Source organism: Porites lutea, chromosome 1, assembly GCF_958299795.1.
Source record: "Porites lutea chromosome 1, jaPorLute2.1, whole genome shotgun sequence".
NCBI classification, from domain to species: domain Eukaryota; kingdom Metazoa; phylum Cnidaria; class Anthozoa; order Scleractinia; family Poritidae; genus Porites; species Porites lutea.
The window spans coordinates 50163802-50175554 of record NC_133201.1 but is presented as its reverse complement, the minus strand read 5'-3'; the positions used below and the strand labels follow the sequence as shown (position 1 = coordinate 50175554).

The window sequence follows — 11753 nt, the reverse complement described above, 5'->3', positions numbered from 1 at the left end:
GCCAGCGCACATTTTCCTACAGAGGGGCCTACACTTGGATTAACTTACATAATGAACTTAGGCAAAGTGCCTCATTGGCATCTTTCAAGCGCGCCCTGAAAGACACACTATTGAGGCAGACATTTCCTTCATAAGCTCTAGAATTTAGTAGAATATCATCATAAATTGTGATTTCGAGTTTTTATTGTCATTTTTGCTTTTATAAATTGTAAATAGTTTGTAAATAGTTCCTGAGAAACCTCACGAGGATGTTACTATTAAAGTTATTATTATTTATTATTATTAACATTTTAGAGGTGTAAAAAATTAATCAGATGATTATAAAATAGAAAACACCTTTCTGGCTTGCTGGCATATCGGTCGATAATGGCTTGTAGCTGAGAGATTGTCCAAAAAAATAAAGATTTTTCCAGTAAGCGAAGCTTCGAAGGCAAATGTGAAATGTTAATGACAATTCACAAATGACATCAAATCGGTAGAAAGTAGAAGCCAAAAAATTTATTTCAGTTTAGCACGATAAAAAGATCAGCATTACTGGCGGGGTCGTGCATACAACAATTACAAGAAAAATAAGGAGTACTGAAAGCAAATGTACAATTAAAAATTAAAAACTGTTAAAATTTTTCTTTTATTACAGTATCACTGGGATAAAGCGTTTTATTTTCCAGGAAAATTTCACTTTCTTGTCAAAACAATTACTGACTCAGGCAGACTCGGATTAGTTTACTTGAATTTAGTGTTCAGTACAGCGAACGGGGTTATGTTCTGTGAAATTTATCTACAGTCTGCGACCCACATCACCACTGATCCACGATTTATTTATTTATGTTTTAAGCTCTTTTTGACCGATCCTCGATCCCTGATCCCTGATTCCTCGATCCTCCATCCTCGATCGTGATTTTCCAGTAAACCTTGAAGTTTTGCTCATTAAGATTATTCTTTTTTTTTTCGGCCACTAAAGTGATCAGTTGTTCCAAAATAATCAACACTTTTGAGCGATAGAATTCTTGGACCAACCCGTTCCGGAAAAGCTCGATATGGGATTTATATTCTATGGACATGAAGTGTTGCAAGTAGAGTGCGCGGATAGTCAAGTTCTAAGCTACCCGTAAAAACACATCCGTGATACGTACATAACGTTAGGGTGGATTTCCACTGAAGAGTTTTTGGCTCCGCACGCTAACGCAAGTAAACTTTAATCACGTAAATAAAATAGAGGTAAGATATAAAGTGTTAAGATTAAACGTCAAGTTGAGCGAGTTTCTGCTTTTACGCTTACATAATTGTTCGTGCGGCCTTTCATACATTGCTTCTATTTTATTTGCGAACGCCAATTTTACACACGTACGCACGTAAAAATTACGTGACAGTGGATACCTGATATCTCAAGTATTTATGAAGTGCAACACGACTTGTCATCTTAACAACTGCGAAAATCTATCAATTAAATACATAAAACAAAGTGAATCTATTTAACCGTAGAAGACAATGTTCTGAGAAACGTAACGCCTTAAAACACCATAAAATAGGATTTTCCGCTATAATATTTTCTCATCCTACTTGGGGATGTTTCCTTTTTAATCAGTGCCTGCATGTCGTGCATAATTACACGAAAATCAAGGGCCTCCATTCGAGGAAAATTACATCATTGCCAAACTTACATGCGTCATTTCAGTCATCGCCGAAATTATAACCGCATGCTCATGGCGAGACTCAATTGTATACAGTGAAAGTCGCCACGATTCTTATCCCCAGTTTCCACCGTTTTCGCTAGGAACGGGTGGCCTACAAACTAGGTCCCACCGACAAAAAAAAAAGATTGCATTCTTAGAGTCTCGCTTTGCTCAAGCAAGCTCGACTAAAAACGTAACTATTGAAATTTTTTCCATTTTAAAGGTTTTTTCTATTAAATCTCCACCTTCGTACAAAACATCTAGTCTGTTTCGAACTCTGCAGTTTGGCATCTGTCTCTTTGTGCAAGTTTGATTAAACTTCTTGTACAGAATAGATGAACTTATCCTTATCATATCCTTATCCTTTATCCTTCCTACTTATCGAATTATCGAATGTCACATTGTCCCCTTGTAATGTGACTGTTCTTCTTGCAGTAGGAATATAATCATTACCTCAACATGATTTCCATAAATCTCTTGCTTCATGAACATTTGAATTTGATTGCAATTGTGGGTTGTCCACTTGTACAGGAAAACAATGTGCCTATAAGCGTCTTTTCGTTTTCTTAACCCACTAGAACTTCACTTGGAAACTTTCCCTTAATGCTCATTTTTCAGAGAGCAACAAGAAAAATGTAAAGAGTAAATTTTTTGATTAATTCTGAAGCCTTGTATGTTTGCTTAAATTCGTTAAAGCCTGTACACTGGCTAAGGTAACATTATATATAATGATTTCTGTAGGAAAAGAGTTGGAAAGAAAGAATCCTCTGTTGGAAAATAGCCAGCTTTCCCCCGCAATTAACTTGATGGAAACACAGCAACCTATCCCAGACGATATTGTCAGAAACGATGAAGAAGACCTCCAGTTATTTGCAAGAGCGAGGGAAGTTGGTGTGCGGTATGAGTTTGCACAGCATGGTGCATCAGAAACTGAAGAGGACAGGAGGAGGAGAAGGTGGCGAAATCAAAGGAGAGTCTCTCATTAGGAAGGAAGGTTGCGTGAAGTTGTCGGAGATTTACCACCACCTCCTCTAGCAGGATCAAGTCAGGTTGAGGATAATGCCTATAGCGCTATACGTGCATTAGAGGTGGAGCAAATGACCTACATATTCAGTTGTTGCGAAGTTTGTAAGGAACGATGTCTGGAATGCAAAGGCAAAAAGAAAAATATGTACTCGCGGCAGACGAAATAAGAAGATACCAAAGGTTTGGTCAGCAGAGAACAAAATGGACCCAATGTCTGTCCCGGAGATTCTGTCTGGAAAGTCAGATGCTGAGCTGATGCTGATAGCAAGGTGAGCACCTACTGTCCATATCCTGTGCATATGTTAAAGCAAGGAGGGATTGCTTCAAAGGGACATTGCATTGCATTCCCTCCGGCTGTTCGAGAACCAGCAACTATTCTTCCGCCTGCCAGCAGAGGTAGAAATTATACGGGTAAGAAGGTAAGGAAAGGATGATACTCATAAGGACTTTCGCGTTAGAAGACACTGTTGAAGGAGCCCTTTGCTGGTTGAAGGACAATAACCCTGCTTATGGTGACAATGTGATTGATGGCTCTGGCTTACAGAATTTACCAGAAAATGGTGAGTTGCCCAATTTGAGAACTGTGGAATTTTCTGAAACAGAACGCGTGGATGACCAAGGCCCTGCTCCACAGCAACTGAATGCCGGGGAAACGGATGGTACCAATGACGTGACAGTCTCTGGAATAATTCTTCCTGAGCCAGGAGTGAATGTACAAGCACAAGTTGAAGCGGTCATAAATGAAGTTGTTTCAGAACCTAGGGAGGGCGAAGAAGACGGTGCAATACGAGATGTGCAACGACCAGTAATCCCATAGCCCACTACGGATACAAGACCAGCGTCTGAATTTACTACGCCTCATTTTTTCACCATGGCGTTTCCCTGCTTGTTTCTATATGGAAAGGGTGATTTCCGCATAAAACGTCCCGTAACATGTCCTTCACTCCACGACTGGGCGGAGCACTAACTGTGGTATCAAGATGGAAGATTTGCTAGGCATAAAGTATGGAAGTTTGTTGTTCACAACATGATCTTGAGGAAGCGTGCGCTGGAGCAGAGTAGGTTCTTTGATGATCAGCAGCTAGGTGACCCACAAATAACTGTTGCAGACCTGCAGGAGCGACTAGCGGCGGGCGATACTTCATTTGCAGACAAATTGTTGTATTTTGGTGCAAATCTGCGTGGTACGGCTCAATACTGGCATCAGAGACGCAAAGAGCTTCGTGCTTTGGTTGGGTTCATGGTCAATGAGAAGGGTGGGCTGCCTTCGTTTTTCATGACTGGAAGATGAACAGAGTTGTATTTTCCCCCACTAAGGGGACTATTGGAACAGTACATCTTGCAGTCAACGGGGGAAGAAGTCAACCTTGCCGACGACAGCAATGCCCGTTTCAAGGCTGTTCAAGAGAACACTCATGTGGTAGTCAGCTACTTTGACCTACGTACCCAGGCATACCATGAGAAGGTACTGAAACCAGTGTTTGTCGTCTCTGATTACTGGTACCATTATGAGTTTGCCAAATCCAGGGGTCAAATTCACCGGCATCAACTTAGCTGGAGAGATGACAGGCAACCACACCAGCCGTTGCATAAAGCTCGTGAGGACAATTGTAGCGAAACAGAGTACGAAGCTAGACTTAGCCAGTGGGCGGATGAAAACTTTGCCATGACAGCACTACACCCAGCTGATAGTAATGAAGAGGGACAGCCGAGAAAAGACCTTTGGCCACCACCTGAGGGTACAGATGACCCCATATCAACTAATAGGGATCCTCTGGTGAAGATGCTTATGGAAATAGCTGCATCACAAGATGCAATACTGGAGGATCATTTGCTTTAGTAAACCGAGTTGGGCTGCACCGTTGTTACTGCTTGAGGACTCCTCGTCATCCTGAGCCAGGATTGCAGCCAAGAGAACGTGTATGTAAGATGGAGTTTGGGAGTGAGTTTTGCCCGGGAAAGAGAGTGCACAGTGTCCCAGAAATTGTGGGAGATCATAATGGAGCTCCCCTCCTTGAGATGCTTCTTGATCATCCACGTGTGGTTCAACATTCTCGTTATCAAATGCAGTCTTGGAGAGCAAAAGGGGATGTGAGCTTGATTCTTTCCAACTCTCCCCCAGACAATCCTAGCACAGATGATATAATGGCCATAATTGACTACGTGTGTGGATATGCTTGCCAGGATGGCGAACCCACTGGTGCAACTGCTGATCTCTTTAGGGACATGGTGAATGCTGTTGATGCAGCTGATGCAGACTAAGTGATAGGCAAGTGAATGTGTGTTAAGATGCTGATAACGATCGTGGGAAGACGAGATATCAGTGGACCAGAGGCATCCTTTGAGCTGAGTGGGCTAGCACTTTGGCTATGTAGCCATCCATTTACCTACTTGTCAATGTCAGGTTCAAGGAGACTTAAACGTGATGGTGAAACTGCAACTCGCAGCATCCCATTTGATAAGTACCTTGCTCCACCACAAGATGAGCACTGTTCCTAGTACCGTTTTGCATCCAAGAATGGTAATTGGCCTGTCGTAAGTGGTGGTTCTACACACGCAACCTGGCCACTGAATGAAGACTACTGTAGGACTATGCTTCTGTTACACTGGCCAAGCTGGTTTGACATCCAAGAAGTGAAGGGGGACGCTGAATCTTGGATTGATCGCTGTAAGGACCTTTTTGCTAGTGATGACTGTCCAACTTTTGCGAAAGCCCAAGTTGCTAAGGAACGGCGTTATGCAGATCACCCACAAGAACCTGTATTTGAAGAGGTTGAGGAAGATGATGCTGTTGAAGCAGAAGGCGGGCAGACTGGGTCGATCTATATACTGGGCAGAACCACATATATGAGGGTGTAGAGCGGGACTTCGATTACGATAATGGAGGAGAGGATTGTGACTGGAGCAGTACCCGCATTATTCTTCCCGAAAAAAAAGACCGAACAAAGTGGCTTCAAGAAAGCATTAAAGCTGATGACGAACAGGAGAGTGGAAGTACAGATCTTTATTTACCTCAGGTGAGTCCATTGTCTCTAAACGAGAATCAGAAAGCTATAGTGAGTCTAGTGTTGCACAGCCTGTACAACTTTGTTGAACACACTGGATATTACCATCCACTGCAACTTGTTGTATCCGGAACTGCTGGTACAGGAAAGTCGTATGTCATCAAGTGTCTCCAGAAGTTAGTGCAGCAAGTGTTTGGAGCCAATAATGGAATACGGGTGATAACTCCGACAGGGAATGCTGCCCATCTCGTTCAAGGCAGTACAGCTCACAGCCTTCTAGGAGTACCAACTGGTGGAAAGTCTTGCAATGAGTTGACTGTACCCTCAGGTACCTTACCAGAGAAAATTCAGAAAAAGTGCGAAGATCTGAAAGTTTTGGTTGGTGATGAACGATCAATGTTTGGATGCGCAGCAATGGGCTGAATGGAACAGCATGCGAGTTATACGATCAACAGAGGAGCCAATGCAGATGGGTTGTGGGCAGGGATTCCTGTGGCAGTGTTTATGGGAGATGATGTTCAGCCTCCTCCTGTGTGTGACACCCCCGTGTACATTTCAGATTGTTGCAGTGCACCATACAACCATGGTCGTTTGGTTTGGACAATGTTTGATAGTGCCGTTGAGCTTAGATTATACACCAGAATGAATCTGAACAACAGCTAAGAGATGTGTTGATGTCACTAAGAAATTATGCGACAACACTCGAGCAAATCCATTGGCTGCAACTGTGTCAGTGGCACAATCTCCGCACGTCACATGGCCCAGAACTCCTTGCTAGGATTTATGAGCAAGGTCTGTATGTATTTCCCACGCACAGTCTTGAATAGCAGCGTAATAAAACAAAGCTGCTCGAGTATAACAGACTGCCGAACCACCCAGTAGCAAAGATCAAGGCACTTAACGATGGCAGACATGCAATGAAGGCTCACAGTAATAAGGCGGGAGGACTGTTGCCTCTATTGTATCTTTGCCGTGACAGCAAAGTCATGCTGGTAGTTAACTTAAAGGCTGACTGGGGTTTGTACAATGGTGCAGTAGGCACAGTCGTAGATATTGTGTACAAAGATGGCCGCAGATCCACTGATGATCGAGCTCCTCTACCTGATGGGGCTCTGGTGAGGTTTCCAGGATACAGGGGGCCACCGTACATGAATGGAGATCCCACAATTGTGCCAATTATACCGTTAAGTCGTTCCACGGAATGTGCATGTCGATGGAAGCGTCTGCAGGTTGCATTGCGACTGGCATGGGGAACAACAATCCACAAGTGCCAAGGGATGACTGTGGGTGCCGGAGAAGCACTCAGGTATGTAGTGGTTCACCCTGGAGATCATGGCTTTAAAGCTAGAAATCCAGGAGCTCTATTTGTGGCATTGTTGCGAGATCCTGATTTTACTTTTCATGAGATGTACACATAAACAGTGACAGATTTAGACCTGTGGACACTCCAACTACACAAGCTAGAGAAATGGAGATTGAGAGACTGTAGGTCTTAACAACTCAGTGTCGGCAAAAAAAGGATTTCAGCTCCAGCATATAGGGAGGAAATCTTTCTCAGACTGGTAGAGTGGGCTCAATCGCAAAGTCATCATTGAGACATTGCTGAATTAGTTGGATTATAAGAGTCTGATCTATCTGTTTTTCAAATACTCCATCTGGCTAACTCATAAATAGCCTGACAAGAGCCAATGGTGTGATGATGTTTCATTTCAAGTGAAGGGCCGAGGCCTGTTATGCTGTAATCGGTCTAGGTGACTGAGGACCTTACTGGTCATGCGTAACAGATGAAAGGACTGTTATGCTGCAATCGGTCTAGGTGACTGAGGACCTTAGTGGTCATGCATAACAAGTGAAACATCATTATATCTTGTGGTCATGCACAACTAATAGCGTTGTTACTCTGTTTGCAGCCCGTGTGACAGAAAAGATGAAGTAGTTATTTTGGTGTGGCCATCTCTATTTAAAGAGCTACCTTAAACTGTATGGAGTATGTGTTTGTCAGGCTGTACCATGGTAACGGTATTAAGAAACAACCCAGTTGAAGAACAGCCAAGGAGTTTTAAAAGGTACTGCCGTCATATTGTGAAGGTACGTTTTTTCTTGGGGGGGGGGGGGGAGGAGGGCTGGGGCCTCGGAGGGGAGGGTTATCAGTGAAAGTGAGCACTAAAGGGGGAGGGCCATACCCTCTTTTTCAGCTATTCAAGGGGAGGGTCTCACACCTTTTCCAGAATTTTTAATGAGAATTTTTGTGATGTTATTTTCTATTTTTCTTTAACAGACTAAGTTTTTTCTTTTCAACTTGTTTCTTTTATTTCGGTGCAGGTACTAGTTTTACAAGGTTACTGGGTTTCTACATGTATATTATTCCATGGCACATAATTTTCTCGGAGTACTCGTGTCCTTTTCCGTCCGTATCGTGACGTACTTGACTCAGGTATGGTTTCTTGTTCCAGCTGTTGTCTATCCGCTGCCTGATCTCCTGAGTCATTAAGCTCTGAAGAGTTACTAGAAGATCCAACAATGCCCTCTACCCTGTCGCTGTTACTGTCACTGTCAAACTCTGGATTTGAGTCAGAGGCTAGCGGAATGTTTGTCTGTTTTTCCTGCACAATTGAAGTCAAAATCTTACTGCCAATATGAGCCTTCACAACCCTCACTTTCTCATCTTTCTTCCCTTTAAATAGAATATTGTGATGATTAATATACAGTTCAAGTTCACCTACTCTTAGGGTTGACAATTGGTTTTTGTGATAAAGATCTTCCCAGTCAATGTCATTGTATTCCTGTTGCTTTCTTGCTGTACGCTTTCTGTCATTCTCTGTTCGCCGCTTATCTTTTCTTAGTTCAATGTCAGTCAGATGATCAATATAGTCTGCAACTAGCTTTTCTGAAACAATATATTTTTCAGAAAAATCTTTGATCGCATTTTTATCCCCGGCTTTGAGCGTACCCTCTTGAACATCTGTTTTATTTGAGCTCTAGGCTGATAATCATCAGGTTTGCTGCCAGTCGTTGGTGTTTTCGTACCTGGTAGGTAGTGAAAGTCAGGAAGTTTGCTGTAATCGGGATAGGGTCGTGGAGTAGGTGTAGCGGGAGTAGGACTTAAAAAATCAGTTGCTCGACAGTATTCGCATAGCTCGCCGTTTTTCTCTTGACAAGACATTTAGCGGAAATTGAGCTATGCGCTGGTTTAATAATTTAATATTTTAGCGCTGGTGTAATAACTGACAATCCAGGGTTCTGAAGCAGAACATGGAACGGCCGACAAGAGAGATGATGTTTGACTTTATAGGTAAGTTAACAATGATGCTTCAATTATATGGCAGAAAATTTATTTTCCTACAGCAGAAAATATTTGTTACGAACCACTGCAGGCTAAACAAATAAACAAACCTGTTTAAATTTAATAACAATCGGTAATGCTGGCTTGTCGGAGAAATAAACGCGTGTATTTTCCCTTCTACGTTCAAAACTTTTTAATTCCTCGAAATTTATACTTCCATATTCAAACTTCATCTATATAAAAAAAGTAAAGCCGGGATCCCACACTGATCGTTCGCATTTTCTTGCTTCAGCGCGCACATATTCAATATCGAGATTTATTCATATTCAAACATTTTGCGTTTACAAGCAAAATGCTCTGAGGTTTCTATGGCATGGAGCATACCATGTGGTAGTGAGGGGAGGGTCACACTTTTGTCAGTCACCTAAAAGTGGGGGGTCAGGAGTTTTTTAATCAAAACGTGAGGGAGGGCCAACACTTTCTTTTGGAAAAAATACCAAAATTATTTACTTGAATCCAGTCTATTCCTTTTCCTCTCCAACAACAATGATATACTAAGAAACATTGTTATTATAGGTGGAAATTTCTTCCCAACCATTTGCACACTCATTGGTTATTTAAATGTCACCTGGCATCTAACAATGAAACTGTTTGGTGCCAAAAAGTCTAAACAGGCAACATCGCAAAAAACATTCACATCAGAGCGTAACAGTGCACTATCACCAGCGAATGACCAACAACTGACATCCAGAGAGGTTTAATGAATTTCCATGCAGCTATAATTTTTTTAAAATATTAACATCACAAATCGCTTAAAGACTTGGCCAATAAGAAACAGTTACTTTTGTTTCCCAAGAATCTAAATATTTCCCAGGACCATTCTCATTAGTTACTTCGAGGTCACATGACATCTAACTGTTTCCCACCAAAATCTCTTAGGAATAGCCAGGCTAACTGACCAGCTGCTGTGGAAATTGGAGAATGACTATATGAATGGTTAGGTACGTTAGGTACAGTGCACAAGTTGCATTTATAACTGTGATGATCTTCTCTGAATTTATTTCTTCATTCTGCATTTCCAGTATATGAAATTAATGTATTTATTATAGCATATATAACTTTGTTATATGAATTCACCATGGATAAGTTAATCTTTTCTTGTGCTGTTTTAAAGTTATAGAGTTTTCGTTTTAGTTTCAACTTTTAAGACCTTTTTCTTTCCTGCTCTTTAAACCTTATCTAACTACGTTGTACTTTTTTCGTAGTTTTCTTTGAACCCTCTTCTTCCTTTGTCAGGAAGAGGGTGCGGCTACACGTAGGCTAGACTACATCCCGATACCGACTGGGGGGTATCGGTATTTACAAAGAGGTTATATGGTGTTGTGTACCAGTGTGAATAAAACGATCTTCATCATCATAATTATTATCGTTATTACTATTATTGTAATGAAATCAGGAGCTCCGCTTTTAGGCTTGGCTTAATCTATATATTAAAGCAGGCGGACGAAGTGATGCGGAAAACTATCGTGGTATTTGTGTCTCTAGCTGTCTGGGAAAATTGTTTTGTTCTATCTTAAAACAGAGACTCCTCGATTATGTTGCTTCTTTAGACATACTTCACAAGACTCAGATTGGCTTTTAACCGAATAACCGCACGGCAGACCATGTTTTTATACTCCGAACACTGATAGATAAATACGTTCATAGTCACAACGAAAAGATCTATGCTTGTTTTGTGGAAATCAGAAAAGCTTTTGATTCGGTATGGAATGTTGGACACCTGAATAAGTTGCTACAAATTAATGTCGGTGGTTGTTTTTATAACTTAATCAAAAGGTCATATCTCAATTCTACATGTCCATAAAAGTTCTCCATAAATAAACATAACGTTCAATTTCTGATTCCAAATATTACCCAATTATACGTCAACGATCTGATCAATGAACTGATGAACTCCTCAAGCTACTATATTAAGATACAATTACTTAAATATATTTCAGCTTGCTTTGATTTCCGTGACACATTGTTAGTAAAGTAAATTAACTGCAATAAGATGAAATCTTAGTTTTTCTGTTTTTTCTCTTAAAGTAGCTTTTGCAATACTACATTTACTTGTACATGTAAGTTTCTTTGTCCGTGAATATGTTTTTTTTTTCCTGCTATGTCAGTATGGCGCTGGGCCTAGCTTTTAAGTTTGCAGGATGTTGAATTTTCACTCTCGCGTCAGCCGGGTCAAACGTCGTCACGCAACGCTTCTGGGAAGGAGCGTTGCGTGACAACACAAAGTACGTCGGCGCTTTAATGGTGGATAGAATGAAGACATCAGTATATATAGCTGCGTTAAGTCGTCGGTGAATTGGAGTCCGAATAAGATAAAATAAGGAAAAAATGGGGGTGGGGGGGGGGTCTTCGTTTTCGGGTGTTTTCTAGCAAGTTCTGGGGATGTGCATTTTCGGGTCTTGGGTCTTCGGTCTTCGTTTTCGTTACAACCGCAATCAGTTGTTCCGTCTCTCTCGACGTCAACACTCGCCGAATCGCACACAGACATGACAATCTCGATCAAACAACACAGCTTAGAACAAAGCTTAAGGTATCAAAAAGATATCCTTCATAGACCGAAAATTTTTCACACAATTTGCTTCGGTGAGACGCTCACTTCGTTGGTAAACGGAGAAACTTGACCAGCAAATGACCGCAAATCGAAGACAGCAACAAGACTCGATTCAAACAACAGCAATCCGAAGTAATGCACTATAGAAAATTGAA

The 11753-nt window shown here is 41.5% G+C and overlaps 1 protein-coding gene and 1 pseudogene across 1 annotated transcript; both read left to right on the top strand.

Annotated features, from left to right (window-relative positions):
• The first annotated feature begins 3570 nt into the window (after positions 1–3570).
• LOC140931637 (uncharacterized) lies at positions 3571–4539 on the top strand (annotated as a pseudogene).
• A 2082-nt stretch (positions 4540–6621) lies between these two features.
• On the top strand, positions 6622–7122 carry LOC140931627 (uncharacterized). The gene has a single exon (XM_073381425.1). It carries the CDS (start codon positions 6622–6624, stop codon positions 7120–7122), a length of 501 nt encoding a protein of 166 aa, XP_073237526.1.
• Positions 7123–11753: the final 4631 nt, after the last annotated feature.